General features: G+C 30.1%; 2 protein-coding genes across 2 annotated transcripts; one reads left to right on the forward strand and one right to left on the reverse strand.

Moving 5' to 3' along the window:
- Positions 1–5343: 5343 nt before the first annotated feature.
- LOC111036236 (troponin C-like) lies at positions 5344–16069 on the forward strand. Its single transcript, XM_022318200.1, has 6 exons — positions 5344–5526; positions 5708–5780; positions 5851–5994; positions 13169–13294; positions 13439–13570; positions 15851–16069. Exons 1-6 carry the CDS (start codon positions 5524–5526, stop codon positions 15874–15876), a joined length of 504 nt encoding a protein of 167 aa, XP_022173892.1. The 5' UTR covers positions 5344–5523; the 3' UTR covers positions 15877–16069.
- Positions 16070–26540: 10471 nt separating this feature from the next.
- On the reverse strand, positions 26541–27461 carry LOC111036234 (tigger transposable element-derived protein 4-like). The gene has a single exon (XM_022318197.1). It carries the CDS (start codon positions 27400–27402, stop codon positions 26854–26856), a length of 549 nt encoding a protein of 182 aa, XP_022173889.1. The 5' UTR covers positions 27403–27461; the 3' UTR covers positions 26541–26853.
- Between the last annotated feature and the right edge of the window lie 334 nt (positions 27462–27795).

The raw sequence follows: 27795 nt of genomic DNA on the forward strand, positions 1-27795 counted from the left end.
AAAATCGTAATCATTTGTGTCAACATGGCATATTTTAAAAACTTAAACTAAAGAATTAACTGAAAAAAAACTGTAAATAGAAAGCGATTACTAGTTAACAATGTCAACGAAAAATTCAAAGAAATCTGAAAACTTATTCAGTTATCAACTCATAGTAATTAATTTGTATAAACTAAATAATGTTTTGAAATTATAAATAAGTGTAAACATTAACAGATTCGTTTATTTGACGTTGTGATAGTATAGTACTGTTAACAATTATAAGTTTGATGAATAATAAAAATACAAAAGTTTTGTAATGTCTATAAATCACAGATGATTAATCATATTAGCTCGTATGTGCACCTCTATAATACTTTAAAAGTTAACGGAAACACGACGACAATAAATTGAATTTGATTTCGACTTAAATATTTTAAAAACTTAGGTAATTGGTAGGCACTTGTTATAATAATAATAATTGATATTAAGTCTTCAAACTCTAACATAATCGTGATTACTACTCAATAGCCGCAAAACCTCGCGCACGCCGACATTGTTGCTGTAGTCAATAGTTTATATTGTTAAAATATATTAGCAAACATTTTCAATTTGACTTTTGGTATAAATAACCAAAGCCCAAAGTTTTCGAGAAACGAATTTACGGAAATTCCGTTATGAAATCACGTTGAAGCGCTTTACACATTTAGTTTCCGGAAACATGGGCTGTGGGTTGTACGCGATCGATCCGTTTCCAAAGTATAGTTCGTTTGCATTCCCAAACTATTAGAGCACAAGTTTTACACACATTCTAAATAACCGTCGTGTAACGAGATACCAATTACTTCAATAACTACAACTATAAAATAGTAGTTAGAACGATCGCGTATGATAATATTTCCGCTCTGCCGCCACCACGCGCACAACAAACCGTTTAATTACGGCACGATTTGAATTCAGCGCGTGTCGCATACTAAATCAATTAGTTTTATTTCGATCGTCCTTAAGTGAGATTAACATTATGTCGACGTTACAGTCGTAAAAGACTCTAACCGTCTAATCCGCGGTGTGGTATACCGCGCGGACACAAGAACTGAGCCGCGGTATATACCCAGGTATGTCTATATACGTACAAATAAATATATATATATGCCTACGAAATTCGTTGTACATACGTAGGCAATTTAAAAACAACGCCATCGGACAGAGACCATGGTACTCGGACGCTAATAGAATAAAATAAACTCATAAAGAGTTTGTCGGATTAAAAGTTTTATCCGATTTCGAATGGGCGTTATTATTGTTAACCCTCACCTCAGGCGTGTAGGTATTCGTATAGTGTTTTCTCGCAGTTCGCGTAGGCACAACAGTTGTAGATACTTATATATAATACTGCAGACATTCGATATATTATACATGTTATTATTATTACTACTATAGTCGTTCAATTGGAACTCGATCAGGTCACCATTAAAAGTTGTCGAGGAGTTAAGCGTGTGCGCTTTGTGCTTGTATTTGTATTTGTTTGTGTGTGTGTGTGTGTGTGTGTGTGATAAGTGCACGCGAAATTGTATATGAGACGCTCGGCGGAGTTTGCGAAACTTGATCCGATGACGATGAGAAACCAAGGGGTCGGAGGGTACTTTTCAAATTACCATAGCCGCGAAGAAAACCTACTTAAGCAGCCATTACAAGTTTAATGAAAACCTCTGAAACTTTGGGTAGGTACCTATGCTAAATAACAAGCACGATGAGTCTGCCGCGGACCTCGTATACCTATATAAAGGCTTATTAAAAATTAATTTTATAATAAACCTATATTTTTACTTTTTCATTAAACTAACCGTGTTGAATTTATTATATTTTTCAACAATTTGTGCCACTTTAAAAACAGTAAATTGAATTATCAATATCAATTGAAAATATTAACTCTGGTACAAGTATATTAAAATATGATTAGTGTATTACCTATATTGGTACAATGGTAGGTACATATTTTAATGATACAATTTATTCTTTCAAACTTTTTATAGTGTTTTTTTACGCCTTAAAATCGTTGGTATAATATTATATTGTGGTATAGTCATATTTATGTTATAATTCAATAATTGAGACGTACATTAAATATATAAAATCTATGTATAAATACTTTCATTCGCTCGTCTCCCTTCCATATAGGTAATTTTTTTAATTATAAAAACAGTTTGAAGTTCCTCATTTTGCTATTTTGTGTAACAGTTTTTTTAATTTTTTTTTTTTTTTTGATCATAATAACTTTGTCTACTAGGCCAGTAGCTCTAATCTTCACTATAATCTATATGGAAGTATTGTGTCTTGTACTTATAGTGTAGAATAATATGTTATAATATGTTGTAATACTCATAATGTCTTATAGTTATTACTTAATATTTATGATTACCTAATTAATGGCCAATTTTAAATACTTTATGTTTTGATTATAACTATTGGACCAATACATCTTCTATATGTCACTACTCACTACTATAGTATTTTTTGATGATAAAATTATATTACCCAGCTATATTTTATGTTTGCATTCTTTGATTTAAAGTAATATAAATGCACATACAGTTAAAATATTTAAGTTGAAGCATCGATGGAAATACAAATGAAATAGGTACACACACGTTACACACACACACATATATATATATATAATAAACATATGGGGGTTTTTTACCAGCATAATATTATAAGCTATCGGCCATAATCAAACATTCAAAAAATCTCGAAGGGCCGTTTTTTTTTATTTCATAAATACACAACATTATATACATATTTTTTACATCGGTCTATATTTGGCAAATAAAATATTTGATATTATAAGATAAGGATCCAATTTCGTCAACAAATGTGTTTAGGTATCGTTATTAATATTAAAATACCAGCCACATAAAAAATTGTGGGCTGGTGGGTAGAACAATATTTCTCGAAGATCCGAGATTACCCAATCCAGCCCTGAGTTGCAGAAAAAATGGATTAAGCTTTGAACCACTGATCCTGATAATAATAATTAGGATAATACAATAAATAACTGCTGAAATGGGGATGAGACAGAATGATTTATTAGGCAGCAAACATGTGGGCAGAAAGGAAATATCCCAAGTCATTACGGACTATACGGTTATCTGCTGGTGCCGATAATTAAAAAAAAGACAAAAAAACGTTTAAAGCCGGTCCCTTCTCGCGAAACGACAGCGGGAATTAACCACTGTAGCACGAGAAATGGCATCCGGAAGTTTTGCCGGATTTCCTGCACTGTAATTTACGATGTTTTGGCAACCGTTCTCCGATGGTTTTTATTTTCAGCAGATAAGTATGAATATACAATATTATATTACGCGTACATATATTTTTATAAATTTAGCTGAACGCCGAATATCCTTCAGAGCTTTGTAATCTCGGCTGGCAGAGGCAAAAATCTGTTGGAACAAGTAATAATATGCTAATATAAGAAGTATAAATTCGCTATCCAATCCTATATTTGGAGTACGCCGGGTATATTCAAAAAGTTGTCAATGGATTTAGCATAAAAATACGGATTTACAAAACGCATTAACATAATAATATGTAATATTTACATTATTATACGTACCATATTATATTCATGTATTGTCACGTATTTATATATTATATTTAATAAATAAATATATTTTTATTTAGGTACCAAATAATATGTATAACAATGTTATGAATAGTTTCCATTTACTTAATTTTTATTTCAAAAAAAAAATTAAATTTATCAATATAAGTATATAACAGTATGATGTTTTGTAATACGTATAATAGGTAAATAAATTAAACTATTACGGTCAAAAGTGGTAATATATTGTTTATAAATTGTCTTGTAAATTATTATAATCTTACCAGCGACATAAAAACCATTTGTTTAATGGAGGAGAGATGGTTATTATGCTAATAATATGTATACCATAAAGAGTCATATCATGCTGGATTGCATGAAAAATGCATTAATTTAATGGACTACTAAATCATTTAAGGGACCATTAGCTATCACTATTGATTCGTTAAATGTTTAGTGATTGTTCATGCAACCCGGCATTAGAATATTATTACTTTATAGCTTATAATATTCCTCTTTGATGTACTATGATACAGTAAACCTATACCTACACCTACTAATTACTATATTAAATATGATTTATTCACCAACAGAGTTATCACTTATAAACATGGTTATCGGTTATATAATACGTAAGTACCTATGTACAATGTACGCAATAGTACGGTTAAGGATTTAATTACAGTAGTTAAAAACAATCTCAAAAAGAAACACTTCTCCTTCATATCGACACCACACTAATTATTACAACTGATGGGAAAAGAGAAAAAATATAATAAAAAAATATCATAATTATCAAAGTTAATGGTTTTTATAAGATAAAAAAAAAACAAAATTTAATGAAAAAAAAAAATTTTATGTTCCTTTAATATATTATATAGCCTTACTCATATTGTTTATTATAAAATTAATTAGCTCCATAAGACACTATTCATGGTAAAAATATAATATTGTCATGTTGACGTATCTTTGAATTTCGTGATTAAGAGGCTGAACATATCAATCTTAAAATTAAATCAAAATATGATAATTTGATAGATACAATCTTCGTACAAATTCAAACCAAAAAACGTTACACGAAAACCTTTTAATCCTAAAAGTACGTTATCTAGAACGTGGGTGGGATTAATTAAAAAATGTTTTGAATAAAACATGTATGATAAAGAAAAATTACGTTCAAATTAAGCTACATTATATGTACACAGTGACTATAGAAATACATACTGATAAATATAATTTAAATTTTCTTAACGATTTAATGTCGGGTACTAGTAAATATTACTTGCTCTAAATGCTTATACTATGCAAATCATAATATTATTATCGACAAGATTTATTTTAATATATAACATTTAAATTTTTCACATTTTAATTAAAATAATTACTAAAAATTTAATTTTAAAAACTATTTGTATTTTATATTTTATAATTATTTAACCACTATATATATATATATGTAATAGGTATTTATAATTACTGACGAATGACAATTGTATTTAAACTATTAAATAACATTATATAATAATAATTGGATATTGATATTAAATGACACCTTTAGTTGTATATGCGAGTAAATCAATGTTTCGTATTAATCATATTGTTTTCTCGAATAAAAATACTCATTAGTTGGCCTACTAATGAAATGGCGCACCAAATGGATGTAAAAATATATGTGCCCCCACTAGAAAAATCAACGCTAAAAATGTCGTGCTGTTCGATAAAAGCAATTGAGTTTTAATTGGCGTCATGTCATTTATACGTATTGAAAGGTAAATTAGTACTATAAATAAATCGTCTTGGATTATACACTTGGACGTTCGCACGCCATTGTTACCTCAAAGCTTTCGTCGGGTACAGATTCAGACCATTATCCGTCGCATATCGGTCGACGTATTTTATTATTTTCTTATACCACAGCAACCCGGACAACAACATCAAACATGGTAAGTTTTTTCCAATTATCATATTGATATTGTGTATTTACGACAAAAAAGTTACGCTCATCGTTGTCGTTTTATTCGATACACATCGTCGACTTCACAGACGATCGAATTACAAATAATAATGATGATGATGTGTACCTGTAATAACAAATTGTTGCGTATTATTTTGTATAATATATAGTCGTGGATGGACCCAGCCCCTGAACCCATCGATCTCTCGGAAGGCATAACGTTGAGTAAAGATCAATTGAAAGGTAACGACTACGCGGTATATGGTTATAAATCTTTTCGAGTGATTTCATTAATTTAAGTTATTGTTTTAAGTTTTAAGAAAAGCTTTCGACACTTTCGACACTGAGAAGAATGGCAAAATTACGTGCGCCAACATTAACATAATTTTAGATATGTTGGGTCATGCTACCGACGCCGGAACTGTCAAGAAAATCGTAACCGAAATCGACCACCAAGGTAAGATGTCTTTATCACAGGCGTTAATCGTGGGAGGGGGGGGGGGGTTGAGCTCCCCCGAAATAACAAATTAGCCCCCCGTTCGAATTAATCTTAACAGGGTTAGCCTTACCCTGATATTTTTATGCCGTCTATGCATGTCGGCTAATTTGTTGGTCATAATAATAATATTATTGTGATTGTTTTCGATGCGTTATTATAATATTATTATTATTATTATTATTATTTTGTATTGTGTAAAATTAGAACAGAAAATTTTCATTTTATTCAATTAGATCAGTTGCATAATATTTTATTAAAAATATCTGATAATGCAACACAGACCTTCAGATTATCGTCATCGTGTTTTATAATAATAGTCTCAATACACGCAAAGGGCCTTCCAGCGAAAATACTAAATACTAGTATACGGTACACTATATTATAATACCATTATGTGTTATAATTTAATGAACGTTGCCTAATCTTTGCGTTTAAATGTATGCATATTGATAGTTTTGATTTAATTAGTTTATATCGTTAAACATTCAATTAAGTGGCGTATATAAAAGAACGCGGTCGAATAGATACCTATCAAACGGTTCTTTGAAATTGTTATTCAGCCACTACCTATACAATATTGTTATAGACACTTTTTTTCAACACGGCGGTCTACCCAAATAGCCACAAACATTTTTGAATTTGTTTTTGACCTTTAACCAAATATAATGATTTTTACAATGCATTTCCCGAGCTTCATTGAGTGTTATTGGTTTTTTGAAATTTTTATTCAATCACTAAATACACGATATTGTTAAAGACACACTTTTTTTACATGGTCTGCCGAAGTAGCCACAAATATATTTTTAGTTTACGTTTGTCCGTTTAAAAAATGATTTATATGTAATGAATTTTGAGCGCTACAATTATATTAGGAGTGTAATATTTCCGGCAGTGTGTTCATTTATAAATCGTACAACAAATAAATTATCAAGAAATCAATTTTTACGTATTTACTTAAAAGCGATAAAACAATTTTTTATCATCATAATATTATAGTACCTATCCGATAAAAATTCTAAAACTAAAATATTATGAGTACAAACAAGGTGATTCCTCGCAATACTGTTCTTATGCATATTAAACGTGTTTGTTCAATATTCTGTAAACCGATTGTAACAACTCAACCATCGTCAACACTTATAGAAACACTAGATATTACCTATTAATTAACAGTTTAACTTTCAGCGTCTGAGATAAAAGTTACTATTGTTTGGCATGCCTCGATTTGCTGCAAAAAAATTGTACGAAATAAAGCACATACATTATACTAATTCATTTTATCGCGTGATGAAATCGACGATTCACCCACTCTGATAGCCGCCCACTTGGTTTTTTTACTGCCTATAAAAAATAATTCAATAAACAAATTTTGATGCAATCTACTGTATGATAAACAAATATATATATATATAACTTAACAAATGTACCTAGTACCTACACGCGCCTCAACGGTTATTCGTTATTTAACGATTTGAAAGTTCAAATTTTTAATAATTCTTTTTTATACTCACGATTTTTTATATGAAAAAACCCCTCATAATAAGTACCAGCTGCTAAGCACATTATGACTTATAAACGAATACATAAATAATATTAAATACTGTTTATATTTAATTTAGACGTTAACAACAGCTATATAACTAGGAATTAGGATTATCCAAATAGTTATAATGTAAATATATATTTTTTAAATTGCAATTTATAATTTATTCAATTCGTACTAAGTATATACGACGCACCGGCTAATAAATTACAATACCTTCTTCAATTCAGTATATATGTATATATGTATATATGTAGTATGGGTTGTCCAATGTAAAACGAATAATATTATGGTCCTTTAATGTTCTCCGCGATTGAACCGATGACCCCAAACAAACACTCTTTTCGCGTACTACTTATATATATATATATATATATACACACACATTTATGGACTTCATACTTTCTAGTGGGAAGTGTATGTATGTTTATTATGACACGTATCTATTAATCGTCTGAAATAATAATTTGGTTAATCCGACGAAAATTGTTAATACGTCTTATCCTCTGTATCCACCCGATGCCATGGGTACGCACGCCTACGCTAAAATAATAAATACCTAGTTTTGCTTTATGGGTTGCTCAATATAATAACGTGTACGAGTGTGTTACAAGAAAAGTTTCATAAATTAATTAATACCTATGTCCTATTGTTACGAAAACGATCGTGGATTATAAAGCGTTGTCGATAGAAAGTGTTTTGTAGCGGATTTCAAACAATGTACATGTATAAGCACAAACAAAACATTAGGTTTTAGTTTTTTTTACGAAATAAAACTGTCGACTAGTATAAAACAGTCATGTTCCTTTTTTTCTCTCTTACCACGCTACCGTATAAAAAATAATGAGTAATAATAATAAGTAATAACATTTAACATTTAATATTAAAGTAGATCACCAGTACAGTAGACACTTGTTGTTAAAGTGTTATTTCTGTAGTATTTCCAATATACGAAATAAAAAATTTAAATAACATACAATTTATGAATATCATACTATTATTTACAGCTCAAACGCATTCATAAAGCGTATCTTAATCATTTCTACAGTATAACAAATAACTTGGTCCAGCTCAAATAGTAGTTTTTGAGGCAAAAAAAAAAAAACAGTTATACACCATAACATAATAACGTGCTCTCTCTCTGTCATATTTATATGATAATCGATTTATGATAAATATGTACTTTCAAAATATTATAAACGACGACTAAAAATTCACAAAAATTACATGTTACGATAAAGTAAAGGAAATTGTATTAAAATGTTTATTTGTCTTACTAATTCAAATCATATGTTATGATAAAATTTTACTATTTTAACGATAAAAATGCAAATTTGCGTTATTAAATTATATACCCTTATTATATTATACAACTTTGAAAATAATATAATTGTAAAACACTTTGCGCAATCCATATATTTAATTTAATTATAATGTATAAAACACACGTCCACACATACAAATATATACAATTATTATAATTATTATTTCCACAAGTTGAAATTAAACTTATGTTTAAAGTATGTACATGGTTTTTATAAAATCAATTAAAATTAACTAGTGGAATAATGGTTTAGTAGAGATTTAGTTTATTATATATATATACATAGTGAAGTATAGAGTGCAAACGAAAATCGATGGGTGACTACTTTAAACGGTTTGCTTGAATGTATAATAACGTCTTAATTGATTAAAGTTGGTTCTTCACAAACTGTGCCAACATAAAAGTAAATTAATTAATTAAAATCAGTATATTCAACAACGATGTAACTTTACTCAAGCGTTTTCCAGTATGCATTATATACATCCGGTCCACACATTTAAGCCATTTTATACATTAAACGATTTGGTTTTCAACGGTTAAACCAACATTTTGGCTACACACGTGCTTACAATTTTAGCTTACATTGGTGTTTTTAAAATTTGTACATTACATATTTATTTTCAATTAGCTACGTCGAACAAATTAACTACCTTTGTTTTTTAAAGAATTAATATCATATTATTGTTGTGTTCTAGGTTTGGTCCCATAAGTTGTTTGTATTTAACAAGACAAGATAATCTGTGCTTAGACGGAAATCTGTCAGTACCTACCTAAGTGTTCAGCCGTAGATATCACATGTAGGTATAGGAGCTTAGTATAGGCTTTTATTTCGAGATAGATAAACCACGTGTGTTATTCTGATGTTTTTGATTCTTAATTATTCGGTATTATATTCTTTTTAATTCAGAATTTTTCCAGTTTAGGTTTATTTAATCACTGTACCTATAGCTTTACTTAGTTTTAATTTTGTTCTGCATTTGATGTTTTTATATCTGCTAGTTGTATATTTTAAGAGCGATGTTATTATTAGTTCTATAACCATTTTGTTTCATGATCCGCTTATACACGTCCGTTTTTTCTCATATATCGCTCATTCAACAACATGTCAACGTAAATACAATTTAGAGCAGCATTCACACACATGGATTGAAATAATTACACATCTTATAGTTCTTATAAGACTCGAATCTACGCTATGAGCTTTGGAATACAAACTAAACGCTACGTTTTTGTTTTGCAAATAAAATTAACTCGTCGAAAAGATAAGCCCTTTAAGATTTAATATACGTTATGTACTTGCATAGTATATATATACATTATATACGATATATAGCTATAGCTAGTGCATGATGAAATCATTGTATTGGAAAGGAAGGCCGACTGGGCAATGGACGAAGGTTTAGGCTTCTGCGTATTTATTATAATATTATATTATGTAGTCTAAATTTGTTTGGCAACACTTATAATAGAAAATTGTTTAGAATTAATAAGTGGGGTACCTATACAGAGAGTTTGTATTTTAAGCGATGTACCACGAAATAATAAATAAGTAGCATCAAGCTTACTTCGGAAACAAACACAAATAATAGTACCACACTGCCGTACGTCAGTGACTTTAAAAATGTTGATATAAATGTCGTTTTTCCTATTTATGAATAACATAATGACTTGAGAAAGGCATAATAGATAAGCTATTAACTAACTACATATTTAATAGTATTTGAATAAGACATTAAAGTGAGTACCTAGCGTGTTGAGGGTTAATTTTAAATGTAAAAACGTTGTTAATTGATCAGTGTCATGAAAAAATGTGAAACTTTGTATTTAATCACTCTAAAACATGAATTTTAAACTTTAATTCAACTGATGGACACATTAAAAATACAATATACTTTACTACCTACTTAAGTGTTGACTATGTGGGGGGTCTATGTAGTTTATTTTTTAAACTCTACTACTGTCTAGAGCTTTATAATAATCAATAATATTATATGTATGGCAGTATGGCACAACGGCACATAAAAAACAGACAATTTGTTATTTTAACAATATATTACAAAAAGAGAAAGAGAAATGGAGAAGGTGCATATGAAAATAAGAACCTCTTAGTCCGACATACACCTAAAACACATAAACTTATACTTCACGAATAAAAAAAAACCAAATATAAGCACATGCATATTTTAACATGTATATTATAATATCAAATAGCAAATCTGTCGTAAGTCATGAGTTCATGACTTGGTTGGATTTAAATATTTTTCAACAAATATTTTGTATCTGAAGAAAATTAATTTTACATATTTTTAGTTTTTACCGTAATATTTTGCATATCATCGATTTATTTTACAACGAATTTCGTAGTTTTTTAATACGATATTTATAAATCCAAAGCCCCGTTAATTAAAAATAAAAAGTGTAAACAGCATGGTACATTAAACGTGCTACACTTATATTTTCTTTTTCAATTTTTGTACTTCGTATTTTTTTTTAAATTTCAAATCATATTTTTAATTTTTAATTCACATTAAAAATACTTTAATCCAAAATTTTGTCGTAAATATAAACTAGAATAAGAAAACACAACAACTGGTTGATAAAAAGAATTTGATTCAACACTATTGTAGTATTGTGCCATAAAAATGCATAATACCATACAATATTCTCATCACACTGAATATATTATTAAGTCATGATATACATTGTTTCCTTGATAATTATACCACTGCATCACATTATCATACTTCGGAACTGCATAAGAAAATACGTAAATATTATAACTTAACGAACAATAATGAATAAATGCATCATATTTAATTGCAATAACCATGTGATTTTCTATGTGAATTTTTAAGTTTCTTACATTCTACGTGGACAAAAAATAATTTCTTACAGGCACTGACACAATTTTAGAATTCTATTTTTTTTTCAATTTACATGATTTTTATTTCTAAATACTACGATTTTATTTATTCCAAAACAGTAGGCAACTCAAATTTTCGCCGTAATTGTCTATGCCAAATTGTAGTCAATATATCAATGTGTTATTTTATAACCAAACGAAATAACTTGGTATGTATATTGTTGAACTTTTACTTTTCTACGTTAATCATCAAAAGAACAACCTAATTAATTTAATAATATGATGAGTTGTATTTTTTTTTTACAATATTGTTATTTATAACAGTGTATAAAAAAAGGTACTTAAGCGTAGGTAATACATCAGTATTCAATGTAAAAATACAGAATAATATTATTTTGTTACGATACAATAGTATAGGTTTATATACAATATATAAGTACTGCATAAGTTTATCGGTTTGTTTTTTCGTCTAAACTCTGTACAACGCTTTGGAGCTTCTAAAAACTGGGTCAAACAAAACTTATCATTATTTATGTGTTCAGCATAGACGGATATCCACGTGTCGTAATAAAACGGGACCCCCCCCCCCTTCCCCAGGCACCATGACACAAGAATATCCCCAATACGACAATGTCTTGGAAAAAAGATCCGTATGTGAGACACTTAATGTGAAACGTGTTTTCAATTTGTTCCTCAAGACAAAACATATTTTTGTTTTTATGGAATTTTACTTTATAGCATTTCGAAAAAATTACCAATTTATGTATAGGTTATACTACTGCAGAAGACACTACCTACATAATATTGTATAACATAATATATTATTATAGTCTGTACGCATTGGTGCTACTCTTTAATAATATTATTGTCGGCGGAATGTGTTACAATAATATAATATGTTTATTTTTTTAACAATTTTTATTTGCAATTTTTTTTAAAAACCTGCACACACACGGAGTAAAATATATTTTATAAGCGTACGATATCGATTGACGATCGTACCTTTGAGGAATAGTGCTCCATAGCATCCAACGAAATCCCTCCCCCCTCAATTAAGTTTTCGATTTTTTTAACGATAGCCATCGCAGTATAGGTACCTAAAGGCTATATTTTGTGATCATAATATTATTATTATTTTATTTGTTAATAGTGCGTATGATAACGTTCGGTGCTCTAATAATGCATCCAAAGTATAATTTGCGAGTATTTTACAGTCTCCATTGTTGGCCAAATTTAGCACAATAGGCGGCCTTGTGTGGTAATATTAATATCTATTACCGTGCCGAAATCGCGGTGTAAATCGTCGATTGTTATTTATTTTTACTATTTATGTCTGCAGCATATTGTACTTGGGTTCGAGATGTTTTATCACTATAATACACGTCGTTTTTTCCCTTTACAGGAACCGGTACATTATCCTTTGATGACTTTTGTACGTTGGCGTCGAGATTTATGACCGAGGAGGAAGAGGACTCCGAAGCAATCAAAACTGAACTCAGAGAAGCTTTTCGGCTATACGACAAAGAAGGTGAGAATAATGGAAATACTTGCTTGCTACACACCCATATAATATTACCTATATAGGAATGGCGCAATGGCGGATGGTGGTTACTATAACCTAAGTTGAAATTTATTAAAATTTTAATATTAAAAGTTGATAATTTGCATACAGGAAACGGCTACATCACCACTGAAGTGTTGAGAGAAATATTGTCTGAACTCGACAACAACATGTCCGACGAAGAACTGGATCAGATGATCGATGAAATCGACGCGGACGGATCCGGTACTGTAGACTTTGACGGTAAGTTATGCACATATAAAACTATACATTATACGATTTTGCAATTGACCGGCCGAGATGGATGTTAGTGACTTTTTAATTATCCCGTATAGTATTAATCATAATATACACATAGGAGGTACCAATCTTGATATATTATTTTAATTATAATACAGAACACACCATAACAGCGGCAGTGTGACAAAATATACGCGTGGCGGAGTATTGCATATTATTTTAACGCAGTCGCATGAACTTATAATAATGTGTAGTGGTAATTTCGTAAAGAAACTGTCGAAACGCGCTCTGAATGGGTTTAAGTAGGTACAAGGAGCAAAAAAAAAAATTTCTTTCGAGTGCACATTATTACGAAATCGTCGTTAACGCCTCCAGGGATCAAAAAGGTTGGCATGCAGATGACGTCGTCTCCCCGTTGCGTTATCATTTCGACCGCGGTAAACATATCATTGGTTTAGGGGACCTGTCAGACGTGGAGTGGAAACGATGATTATTTTTATACCCAGGTGAATGTGTGATATCAGTGTGTTATTAAAAACAGCTAAAACAGTTTATCAACGATGGCTTCCTGCTACATAACTTTCGAAACGCTGATAATCATTATAATATGGGCGGTATAATTATTATTCGCCGTCGATCAATTACGATCGTTTCGATCGCAGCACAACACGGTAACATGGCAGACCCTGTGGGGTCCGATATATAATAATATGACGTGTTATGTTTGTGTCCGTCCGTCTGTCACGATGATTAATAATTTATCGGATTTTAAAATGAATTCAAGCGGCTGCGGCGTGTGCACCATCGACTGATTAATAATAATAATAACGAAAACAACAATAATCTGGCGGCAATGGGCGGTTGGAGGCAGCTGCAGTTACAGCAGACACTATAGGCATCTATAATAGGTCCATCATACACTCGGTGGTTGTCGTGCACTAAACGGCGAGAAGTGAACGCAAGTGTGACGAAGCTAAAAAATGTATTACTATTATTATATATTTTTCATTTCAATCGAACCAGAGGACGTTATAATTACGTGAAAAATTGTAGGTCTTCGCGACGTGCCGTGACGCGTCTTGTTAGCAAACATCATCGAGCCAGCAAACGTGTTAATATTATGTGTTTCTAGATGCGATCCCTCTCTCGGCGCAAAAAAAAAAAATACAAAAATATTTACCCTCCTCCCCGAAGACGGCGATGCATGTACCCGGGGCATCGCGTATTCGCGTTTCTCATAATATTGAGACATGTACACTCATCAAGTCGACAAAAAAAAAATCGACTCGAATAAGAGTAGTTCGACTATCTCTCTTTTTTTATAAACAGTTAATAAGTAGATAGCTATATACTATTATTATTTTATAGTTTATCATACCTATAATAATAACGACACAAATAATAATATAGTAATGGTCAATAGGTGTTCTATAAGACGAATTCGGTTGCGCAAAACCGTTTAAAATTTTTTTTTTCGGTAGCTTGTTCCGTTATTGCGTTCGTTGTTTGGATATGTCTATATAATTTATTAGTCAAGTATCGTTTTATTAGCAAACGATTCTTAAATTCGTTGTTGTGCAAGGCGTTTTTACTAGAGTAAGTTATTATTATTACAACTTTCTCGTGCCGTGCATTATATATTTCCCTGGAAATTTCACTTCGAAAAATCAATCGTTTTGGAACTCATATAATATTGAAGTTATGCCTACCCAGCCTAGTGTATAGGAAAAAATACTTTTAAAAAGTATTTGTGAATTAATTATAGGTATATGTATTTTTTATCACACTGTTACATATTTTGATCCAGTAAAGCCCAGTTTGAGGTGTTTTTGACGCTAAGTTGGTTTCAGTTATAGTATATACAACTAATTATTAATTTTAATTTGTAATGCTATAAACATTATAATATGCATAGTCTAATAAGACTATAAGTTGTAGAATTTTGAAACTTGTTAATTGTAAGTTTGTTACACTATTATTAATTATTAATAACATTTATACTTACCTATATATCCTATTTTCTAAAACCTATTTTAGCACCCATATTAAAAATACTGATTAAGATGTACATTTTTAAAAATACGTATTGGAACACAATTCTCAAATACTTTACAACTCTAATCCTTGGCCGGACAGACCCTCGAAACGACCCTTTTAGGCTTAGCAGTATAATATTGTCAAGTGTATTATGTATATTTGCCCTTATTGGGATGATAATGTCTATACATAGCTTATACGTAATTATTCAAAGTGATCTGTAATAGAATAAACTTTTTTTTTCAGAATTCATGGAGGTGATGACTGGTTAATGCGAAAATGTTATAAGAGTTATCAACATTATAAAATCAAACAAACGCAGCACTTTTTGAAAAAAGTAACATTTAATAATGTTTCCTTAATTTTTTGTTTTTTTTTTTTTACGTTAAGTAAAGTTTGTATGGACGTAACGCAGTGTTTACACTTTGCACAATATACGAGAGCTCCGGCTGATTTAATGCATTAGAGTTATAATGTATTAATATCCACTATAATTAAAATATCTAATATTCTATCAAACTGATTAGCTATTTTGTTCCCTTAAATCGTATTTTTTCAATCATACATTGTTGCAGTATGCTTATTTATTTCAAGTACATATATAACTAGGTTTACTATATTATTAAAATAAAGAAAATCACAGTAAAACGTTATTGGACACAAATTCAAACATAGCAATTATTTATTTAAAAACAAATACTGCATTTGTCCAAAACAGTGTTGTAATAATGCAATAAATATTTAATAAAATAAGTAATAACAACCATAATAATATGATCTTATCTAAAGTTATCAAAAAATAACAGTATATCAACTTAATAATGGCTGTTTACGATTTCCATTTTGCGTGTACACAGTGTTATTCACCGAACATGCTTACCTTCATTTTTAATTTAATAATGAATTTATTCAAATTCTGATTTTTGGTTTTTTTAAATTACTTCAAGATCATATATATGTATATATATATATATTAACTATTGAGATTTTTCGTACTACTTAAGAAGTGTCCTGCAGAAGTACTAACTTCTGTTTTTCAAATGAAAACACCATATTTTTACAGTCAATTATTTACCTAATAATTTTACTGAAAATTCTTATGTATCTAATTCAAAAGCCGAACGAGTAGTTTTCAGATGTTAAAATGTTTATATCGAGGATAATAGTACTTAAAAATAGTATAAAATTGATAGATTAATTTAAATTAATGAAAAAAAAACTGTTATTCGCATAGCCCCTGGATCTCCTAAGCCCATAATAGTACCTTTTAGTACCCGAAATTAAATAACTTAAAAAATTACTAGTTTGAATTTGGAATTTAATACGCCAATATTTTTAGACAAATTAAGTGCCAAATAATTTATAGTAAGTAGGAAGGTTCTCATTTAAAAAATTAAACTTTGCATCACCAAAAGACACTTCTTAAGTACCTTTTACAAATAATCTGAAGAATTTTAAAATATGGTCTAAAGGTGAATAATAGAAAAAATCTTATTAAGACGACTTACGGTATATTTAAAAAAATTTATACCAGAATTCGAATAAATTCATTATTAAACGAAAAAAAGGGGGCGAGCATGATTGGTAATCACCCTGTGTAGCTTTATTGGCTGTAATTATCAGATAATCATAATAACATGACTGTACCGCAAGTAAGGTGTCGACAAGACAAATAATATTATTCTTTGAATAATATAAATACTGAAGTTAAATACTTTACGGTAGGTACCTACTCGTAATTCGTAATGTTTTTTTTTAAAAATTAATTTAATACTAATGTAAAACTACGTTGCCGCATGCACGTACCTACCGAAATGAGGTATTACTATATTAGGTCGATTCAATTCAAGTAATTGTATAGTGACTACTAACATCAAATTAAATGTACAAGCATTCGGATTGTCTTAAGGCTTATACTTATAGCAGTTACTTAAGAGAAATTTTAAATTCTATTATACATGCAAATAAAAATAATATATATAGTCGTACCTACTTACAAGTTACAACCATTAAAACGATAAAGTTAAAAATATGTAATTAGAGCACAAAACAAAACATGATCTGATTGTATAATATTATACTACTTTTTGCACAATACCTACTAAATTCAAAATAATAATTACAATGAAAATACAAATAATTCTTTATTAGTGTTGATAACCAGTGTATAACAAAATAAGTGGTTAATTTATTGTCTTACAATAATAAGTAAAAAAGTCGATATTATGCATTATAAAGTGGTATGGACAGATGGTCCACGGTCGGCAGTGAAAATCAATTGGTTACTTATTCACGTTTGTGTTTGAAAAAGATTTTAGTTTTTTTCCTAGTCGCAAGTACCAGGGCTGAAAACGGGTTAAGATTAATTTTTTTCAGATAAAAGAGATTGGCTTAAATTTTACATTTCGTTTCATGGTTTTAAATGAAACATGAAAACCCATTATTTTAATGTTGGTTAATGTGGTTACTCCGCCACCCAGGTCACAAGCACAACTCCAAACTAGTTCTGATTCCATAATAATACCAATAATTTGTATCTATATACTTTATAATGTTATTAAGTAGTATAGTTTGTACACAATCCAAACGCGTTTATATAATTCAAATCCAATCACATATTTTATAGATTATTGTAGAAGCGATGATGTTCCCTACCAGTTTTGTAAACAATATAATAATATAAATTAAAAACACATTTAATGGAGTGTTAATGTATTATATTTTCTTGTTAAATATTCTTAATATTTTAACTTGACTTGTTGTTAAAAAAATTGACTCCTGAAATAATCCAAAATAAGTAAGTTAAATTGTCTTTAATTGTAGAATAATATAAATTTAAGTAAGTACATTATTTTTGGTTTATTTACAATTAGCGTAGTCAAAGTTTACTTTTTTAGAATCTATGACTTACGGAGCGATGAATTACCTTGCATAATAAAAAGCTCAAAATATTTTGAGCTATTCATAGACATATGTCAAATATTTGACATTTTTGATTTTTTTTTTCTTTCGATATTAATAAGACATTTTTCGCTCACTTCTTAACATTTAGAATGATTGTATGCTATGCGCCTATTGTAACCTAAACTTACAGCATAGACCTCATTACTATAAATAGCAAAATAAATTACTATAGTAATTAATAGCAATATATTTACAATATGATAATGGGCTGACAGACCGTCTCAGCTCAGAATTGTTTTTCGTATGCAATAATTTATCATTGGATTCAAATTTAACACATTCATTACCCAGTGACCTACTCAATGACGAAGTACACTCGACTCCTACTGTACAACAGAGCGGTTACCTACTTTCCCCCTCCCCTATTTTTTTTTTTATTGATTTCGAAAAATACATAGGTGGCTAACATCATTAGTTACAATTTGATTTCGTGACAGTGTTGATCAAATAATTACAATATTAATATGCGGCTGGAAGAGTATAAATAATTTAGAGGAAAAATAAAAATGTTGAATATAATTTTAAATTGGTACATTTTTTTGATTTTTATGGTAAATATTAGATTTTTTGTTGGATAAGTTGATAGTTTTTAGAAATTGTATGCGTTCACGGTGTCAAGGCTTAGGTTGATAGGTTTAGGTTTAGTTTTTCGGTTTGGTGTGGAACTATTAATTATTCTTCTTGTGAATAATATAATGCGAATCCGTTTTCGAGTTATTATTAATATTCATATTATAATGTACATTCTATTCATACGGTATGATCATTCTATTATTTAAACTATTATAACATCGTTTTATCACATGTAAATTATATTTCTATTGTTTATGAAACATTGAAAAATCTGTTCATTCATTCTATTTACTGTTGGTACTAACTATCTTTGTTCAAATTGCAAACTCATATTTAATTTGATCGTTTGTACATGTATTCTTTTTATACGTATGTTACGAACGTTGGCTTATTTGAGTCTAATTTATGATCCATCCACTCTATTTTATTTTGTAATTACACAATTTATTTTATGATCATTACTGCTTTTTATCGTTTGCAACGTTCAAATCTGTATGAAAATTAGTTTTATAATTTAACTTAATATCTGCAATAAAAGTATTATGTAATTGTTATTTATCGTTTAATTGAAGTTTAATTTATTTTAAATTCTAATTTCCACATACAACAAGTAGCTCGGCCAATAATTCAAAGACAAAAGAGAGAGCACCCACATTTTTATGTTACAATTGTTTATGAAATACGCAATATACACATTTTATTCATTGAACTTATCGATATAATATGTGGATACAGTACTGTATTATACCGCAAGTGATTGATTTAAACAAAAAATGATGTCAATACCTATACTTATTGATGGTGTTAGCTATTATATAATATCCAACATATTTTAAATTTAAATTCTTTTACAGCATGTTTGAAAGATTATTGAGATGTTTTCACGATTACTATCCTCTTCGGTGCTCACTCTGATTATGTCAATTAATTCGATTATTTAACACGTACAATTAATTACATTTACATATTGTTTATGTAATATGTTGACACAAAGCCTATTATATTTTCATAATGCTTACATATTATGGTTGTTGTTTATACGTTTATGCATTATAATATGTACTTACGTATTACAGTTAAAAATTATGATTCCTTATTAATAATAATGAAACCGGCGCGATGACTATACTGGAAATTCGATTTAATTAAAGCATTGAATGACCACATTATAATAACGCTTTTGTTTATAAGTTAACACAATACGATCGGTATTCAATTAAAATTTGACATAATGTACTTAAACAAAGCATTTAAACATAAGCAAATTGAATAAAATATTTGTGTGTAAATGCATTATTTCAACGAAAATATATAAGTAACTACCATTAAATTAAAATTGATTAATATTAACAAGAAATTATTATAATGGTTGCATTAAATAATATAGTCTAAGCCCTCAAGTTCTGTTTCAACTTGTCTATTTAAATTTAGAATTAAATATGATTTGAATTTATTGGTGTTACTGGATTAACAACGTGAGGTATAACAGGCATGTCCTCATTTGAAAAACATAAGTTTGTATCGCCGCAGGACCCTGCAGTACAAACAAATCTCATGAATTTGAAAAAATAGTTTTTAAGTATACATTTAAAAGCTCCATAAATTCAATATTAAAAAAGAAAATTGGGTGCTCGGCCAAACACTATGTACAGTGTCTACACGTATTTTATCAACACATATCGCATATTAATAGTTGGTAGTACTAGTAATTAGAAACCCTGTCGGAATCCATGTGAGACCCAAGTACCCGACTGTAGTCGTGTCATTCCAATAAGTTTAACATTTTAATCTCGGCGACCCTAAATCGAATCCATCGAAAATATATTCACTGATGATATGAATGCGCGGGAAGCGTATCGTCGGAATTTCGACATTTAGCCGCAAAAGGCGAAACCGACGAGTCCTTGAACTGAGGTGTCAGTGGCGTTTAGTATTACTACAGCCGCCTGCTGTAGCCGGACCGGCGCGGCGGCGGACCTTGATGATAATATATTATTATTATTTTGGCTAACTGGGCCAGTGTAAACAATACGTGTTGGACACTGTGTACGAAGATCACTTCGGGCGAAAATCCGGTGCTCCACATAATAATAATAATAATAATAATACGACGTCGGCGACGACGGCGGGCACTACGCCGCGACACTGCACCGGCATAATACCATTATTATTTATATTGTGTTGTATCATAATAATAATAATAATAATAATGATAATGTGTATGTGCGTGTATAATATACCTACATCATTCCCGGTGTATTGTTTTAAGTCGCAGACGCCCCCGCCGGGTGCAATCCGAAAGATATAATTTTGCGCAAGTCACATCACCGCTACACATAATATCGTATTATAATATGGCCTACGCGTCCTTGACCAACGATATAATATGGTCCGTATTTTGTTGCTTTTCTTTTTTTTACTTTGTTACTTTTTTGTTTCATCCATATTTACTCGACGTTTTATCCGCAACAATAATCAGGTGCGTTATTATGATGTTGTGTTATGTACGTACAAGGCTGGGCGTACTGGACGCCGTACTGTTTTTGACTAACGAATGTATATAGGTGTACAGCAAAATTAATTCCACTTGGGAAAAATCGAAATCGTGGCGTCTGGGTCAGTATGAGAGTTTAAACACCTTTCACCCGAATTTTAGGTGGAAGATATTTTCGAGATTAAATCGTAGGTATGTTTTTTTGTAAAATATTTTTCAACAAAGAACGGTTACTGCAATGGCCAGTATAATTTATTTTTGAGAGTCACAAAATATATATTATTACAAAAACAAAAAGTAAAAAACTGTAACTTTTTTATTGTAGACTATATTTTACAAAAAAGATATACAGCTATCTCGAAAATATTCTCTCTTCAAACTTGGCAATAGTGTGTTTAACTTGTTTAAGCTCCAATATTAACCTAGACGCAGCAATTTTGATTTTGTCAGTGAAATTGTACTATATCGTTCAATATTTATTTCATATTACCCAGCCACGATACTGGTACCACGTGCTCTTTTTATGTGTGTTACTCAATCATTTTCCCATAACCGTTATAACATAACTATAAGGTAGTAGAGTAGTATGATTTCTAGTGATAATAAAAACTACATTTTAAAACTTTTGACTTAGCTTTTATTTTTTTACTTTCGGTCAAATTACAAATAGAAATTTTCATTAATTGGATTTTCATTTTGAGAAACGTGTCTTTTCCAAATCTAAAAATGTTTTATCATTTTAATTATTTTCAGTTGTGCTTTAACAGCTTTATTAATAAGTTTGAAATATTGCTATTCGATCACAATGACACCATTCAATTTTTTTATTCCAAATTTATTTTAGATAATGATTTTTTCACTCTTATAGATTGTTCGGTTGTACACACGTTTTGCCACAGTCGATTAGTAATAATATAAAGATCCATAACTTTAAAAACAATTTAAGTGAAAAAATTCCAAAAATCATATTTTGAATAACTGCATTATTGAAGAAAAAAGGAGTTATGTGTGTTTGGTGAACCAGCCTATATATTATTATGATTTAGATTTTTGATAATTATTACACTAATTAGATATTAAATGTTTTTCTTAAAAATCTATTGTTGAATATATAAATTAATCGAGAAAAAATAAAACATTTTTAACCATACATATACATAGTCAAATTCATGTCAGTACACATGCAATGTATTGCCTTTACAAATTTAGGCCTAACTAAAGTATTAGCTGCATCAATAATAATGGTCAATAATAGGTTGGAAACAAGTTATTGACGGTTACCAATTCGGTAAGACAACATAAATGTATGCAAAAATACTACTATACATTTTTTTACTCAGTGCACTAAATTGCTACATTGTATTTTACAGATACATTTTGGGGGTAAGTATTATATTCATTTTACAAACGAAAAGTTTGTTCTATCTCTCTAGAAATGGATAAATGAAATATGAATCACAAAAATATAAATATAATGTATATAAATAAAATAAAATATAATGTATAATGTATATATTATTATTATAATTCGGTAATTTTCATGCGAGTATAACTACTATATCAGAGGTAAATATAACAATTATCGTTTTCTAATGAAATTTTTTACTTTGAAGATTATCAAATTCAACAATGAACATAGGTATTATATTATTTGAAATAAAAACGATAGGTTCCTATACCTATGAAACAAATAATTGTATAGAAGTTTTAATCGAAATCATTTTACCATGGCGTGAGTGCGTGAGTGTTAAAATATAGGAGTGTAGGACTAAATATTTTTTTAAACTTTAAGTAAATGGTATTTTTATGTAATCATAAATAACCTACTCAAAAATTTAAAGATTTAAGTGCAAAACAAAGAAATTAATAACGTTGGATAAGGTTAGAAAGTTTGAATATTATAATACGATTGCGATTTGCGATTTGCGATTAATGGTGATACTGGTTTTAAAATTAAATATAAATACAAATATATATTTATTTAATTTTAAGATTTTAAATATACACTTAAATCTTTAAATATTTGAGTAGTTATTTATATCTATATACAAATACCATTTACTTAATACTTATACAGTTAATTAGTCCATTTACATATTTTAATGTAATTCAATTTTCAGTTAGTCGTTAGTCATTAGTAGATAGCACACAATATAGTAACATAGTAACGCTAATTACTGTGCTTTTGAGACTTATATTACTATACAGAACTATTCTTTTAAAGATAAACACTCTTTTTCTCGGAATATGAACATTATAAGGGATTATTTTCTTTTACATATTTGTATGTAAATACAAAAAGCAGAATATTATACTTGTTAACATTTTATGAGAATTCCAGTGTATAAAAAAAACTGTCGAGTAGGTAACCGTTTTGTTGTAGTCGTATTGGTACCTCATCATTGAGTAGGCAACTGTAATGGATAAGTTAAATTTGAATTCAATGATAAATCTTTGTACACTGTGCGAAATAATTCCGAGCATAGACTGTCTGACTTTTACGACGACTATTTTCATAAAAACTAAAAGGATTAAAATGTCAACAAATGTTCGTAATATTTTTTTCGTTTTTCCCATTTTGTTTAAAAAGTACTAATAAATGTAATCAAATTGCAAACTACATCAATTTTGGTACCAGAAACCTGCATAGAAGTTGAAAATCTTTTTTCTACTTTAAAAAGTGACTTCAGAGTTCAGAGTTACAGACACACAATATGTACCTACACAAGAAAATTACTTAAATTAAGTAAATCATGTCGAGCAACAATCTGTAATTATTATTATAATAATATCAACGACGTATGTATATTCTAATTTCTAACCTCGTACAGTCACATAACACAAATATTATTATTGCCTATTACTTATATTAGGCAATCTCCTAATTCTCTGCAATAAGTATGTGTTTGTACGGTAAATCTGCATGTTATTTAATTTTTGTTCCACATTAACTGATATACACGTAACTATTAAACATCTTGTTTATATTGATAAAATGTAGCTAATCAATTAAAATGTGTAAATTGTCCAACAGCCATGAGAGGGACCCTCGTTTCAGTACCTATTTCAAGGGTGGCAGTACCATGGAAAACAGCTATTTTACTATTTAAACTATAATAACTAGTATCAATAAGATATTATATAAATATATTATAAATTTTAATATTCGGTCCTCGTTAGTGTAATGTGCAGAGGGATTCAATATCCAGATATAATATGATACCATGTCACAACTACTCACAATAATATATATTATGACATAACCGCATATACGTAGGTAATACTAGGTATTATCAATATAATTACATAAACGACAAGCTTAATACCTACTTATAAAAATACCTACTAATAATATTTCCGATTCTTGTGACCTAGTTATTCTCGTTTTTCCATTTCATAGGTATATCCAATATTCACGCTCACCAATGCCTATGATATCACCAAGGAATATATTTTTTTGACCAAAAACCTAGAAAATTAAATACCCTAGGTATACAGTGTCCGGTATAATATTTATAGGTAGGTACCTACCTATATTCGATATTCCGTAAGCCATCGATATCCGCAGAGTGGTAGAGGTAACTCTTGTGGGGTGTGCCGGTGTCAGCTCGGGTTACATAATTTACCACGATCACCAACTGGCAATAATGAACATTGTACTCCGCACGTTTATTTCATTACTATTATTGTTATTATTACTATTTTTTATTTTCTGAAACACCCACAGACGTGTATCGAAACGCAATTATCGGCACACGTAATCCACGGCGAAAATCTATACACCTAATAATATATTGTATATATATTATTATACAGCTACCTCCTATAGTCCTATGTGTGTACGTCCTTTTAATTGAACGAATTCTCATGAGCCTTTGACTTACGTAAACAAATCGTATTAATTCCGTCTTGTTACACTCATATACGTACCTATATATAATATATATATTGTATATAAAGCGGTATGTGCACCAGGCATCTGCAGTATTATATAGTGTTAGATTGCGTGTGTTCGCCGTAACTATCCGCACACGAATGACACGTGAATATTTCGGTTACGTAACTCAATCATGATAATAATAATAATAATAATAATAATAAAAATAATATTACCTACATAATATAATAATATTATATAGGTACATAACGAGAATAGTATGTGCGTACGTCGATTGGTTTTCGCGGGCGTCCGAATACACGAGATTTTATGTTTATTTCTTTTTTTTTCCTGCCCCGGCCAAAACGCATATTGCATAAATCAAATTAAATTTAAGACAATACGCAAGAATAATGCCCGTTCGATATAATATAATGAACGAGTCGTTCGGAATTCGGTAATTTTGTTCTTTCTTTCTTTGACGCAATATTATATACGCGCGCTGTCACTACCTATATCATACTATTATGTGCATAGTTATAGTAATAGTAGGCGGGTAGGTAGATAGGTGGGTAGGTGTAGGTATAGATACTCCACGCTCAGGATCCTGCAACAATTGCGCGCAACAATATACACGAAAAGTATTAAGAACAATAATAACAATAATACTAGTAATAGGATATAATATTATTTATGAGTATCTCGCTCCAGACGTTTTTAAGTATTTTTTTATACTATCAATCTAGGGCGTAATATTACATGTGCACGAGTACTAAATTAAATGCAACACGTTGAAACCTATACACACGTATCGATGATCGAACAATGAAAAGTTAAGACTTTATAACTAATTGTTCGTAATAATAATATAAAGAAAACGGTTACGACCAGTCCCAGGGGGCCAGCGAGTTTTCTCGTTGTAATCAGCATAGCTCGTTATTCACTCTTTAGTTCGTTGTATACGAGTGGACATAACTACTCGCCATAATCGGAAAGCGGGAAAATATCAACAGAACAGACGATTCTACTTGAGTTATAATCCAAGTTTATTGCTATACTCCTCTCGTCAAATAATTACAAATTAAATTATTAATACAATATAATATATATAATATAATATATCATCACTTGAATTTAATTTCCTGAAAATAAACCTTGATCGAACTTTGCTCCATAAAATATATTTTAGTGTCAACAGAAGGTTCTAATAAAATCAAAGCTTTTTCCTAACATCTTTGTCGTTTTTTATGTAGTCAATTTTTTTTAAGAGTCATCGTTGCAGCACGAGCTTCGGATATTGACGGTATAGTTCCAAAATCATCATCAGGTTCGACAGAAATATCATCCTGAACCACTTATTCGCTTTGAGTTATCAGGAGTCAAGACTATGTCGAAACCATCTAGATCTGATTCAAGAATTTCACAACAAAATTCATCATCTTCGTAACCTGGCCATACGTCGTCGTGACACTTGGAACACACCGCCGTTGACTCACCCGCCATCTTGCCGAAACCAATGTTGTGCCGTTGGCGGAAGCTCAGAATCCAAGATGCAGAGCACTTGAAATCCTCCATCTTCAATCCTTCAGCCAGCTGTTCAGTTTTTACTTTCAACATGGGACCACTAACGGGCACGTTCGCCAATCGTTGTTTTTTGAACCACGCAAGCACAGCTTCTTCGAGGTCGATGTGCTGCGCAGTCCGCAACTGTTTGGTCCGAAGTGACGTGTTCTCAAACATCGTTTTCAACGAATCCCGTCTGCTCCATATGGTGGAAATCGTCGACGACGAGGCGCTAAATTCTTTGGCGATTGCGTCGGTTCCCTCGCCGTTCTCCAACCGCCGTATTATACCGATTTTTTCGTCTAACGTAATCTGACGACGCAACATGATCGGAAGTTTTCACACTACTGACTACCGACATTCAACTCTCGATCATTACGAACTCGAAAACACCAGAACTCGCCGATACGTGTCATATATAGAATACACGCATTATACACATCCATATCTGCACTGTAAAAAGATAATGATTCGTTCGTAATAATGCTCGGTGTATTTTGCCCGTTGTCGATATCTCGTTCTAGCTTTACTAGTCTTGTAAACGTATAATATATTATATTTTAATGTACAATCTGTACATTACGGACTCGTGCCGGGACCCAGAGCGTTTTGCTCGTTCTGTAATAGCAATATCTTTTCCGAATACCAATGATCATCGAAGTAATATCTATACTGCAGTATATATATATAGGTACAACACAATATGAGTATATCATACGA

This window comes from Myzus persicae, unplaced genomic scaffold (genome assembly GCF_001856785.1).
Source record: "Myzus persicae strain clone G006 unplaced genomic scaffold, MPER_G0061.0, whole genome shotgun sequence".
Classification (NCBI taxonomy): Eukaryota; Metazoa; Arthropoda; class Insecta; order Hemiptera; family Aphididae; genus Myzus; species Myzus persicae.

Coding starts and splice junctions, on each gene's coding strand:
- LOC111036234 (XM_022318197.1), bottom strand. CDS start 27,402: ATGTTGCGTCGTCAGATTACGTTAGACGAAAAAATCGGTATAATACGG.
- LOC111036236 (XM_022318200.1), top strand. Junction 5,781..5,850: donor GAGTAAAGATCAATTGAAAG/GTAACGACTACG, acceptor TATTGTTTTAAG/TTTTAAGAAAAGCTTTCGAC. Junction 13,295..13,438: donor TCGGCTATACGACAAAGAAG/GTGAGAATAATG, acceptor ATTTGCATACAG/GAAACGGCTACATCACCACT.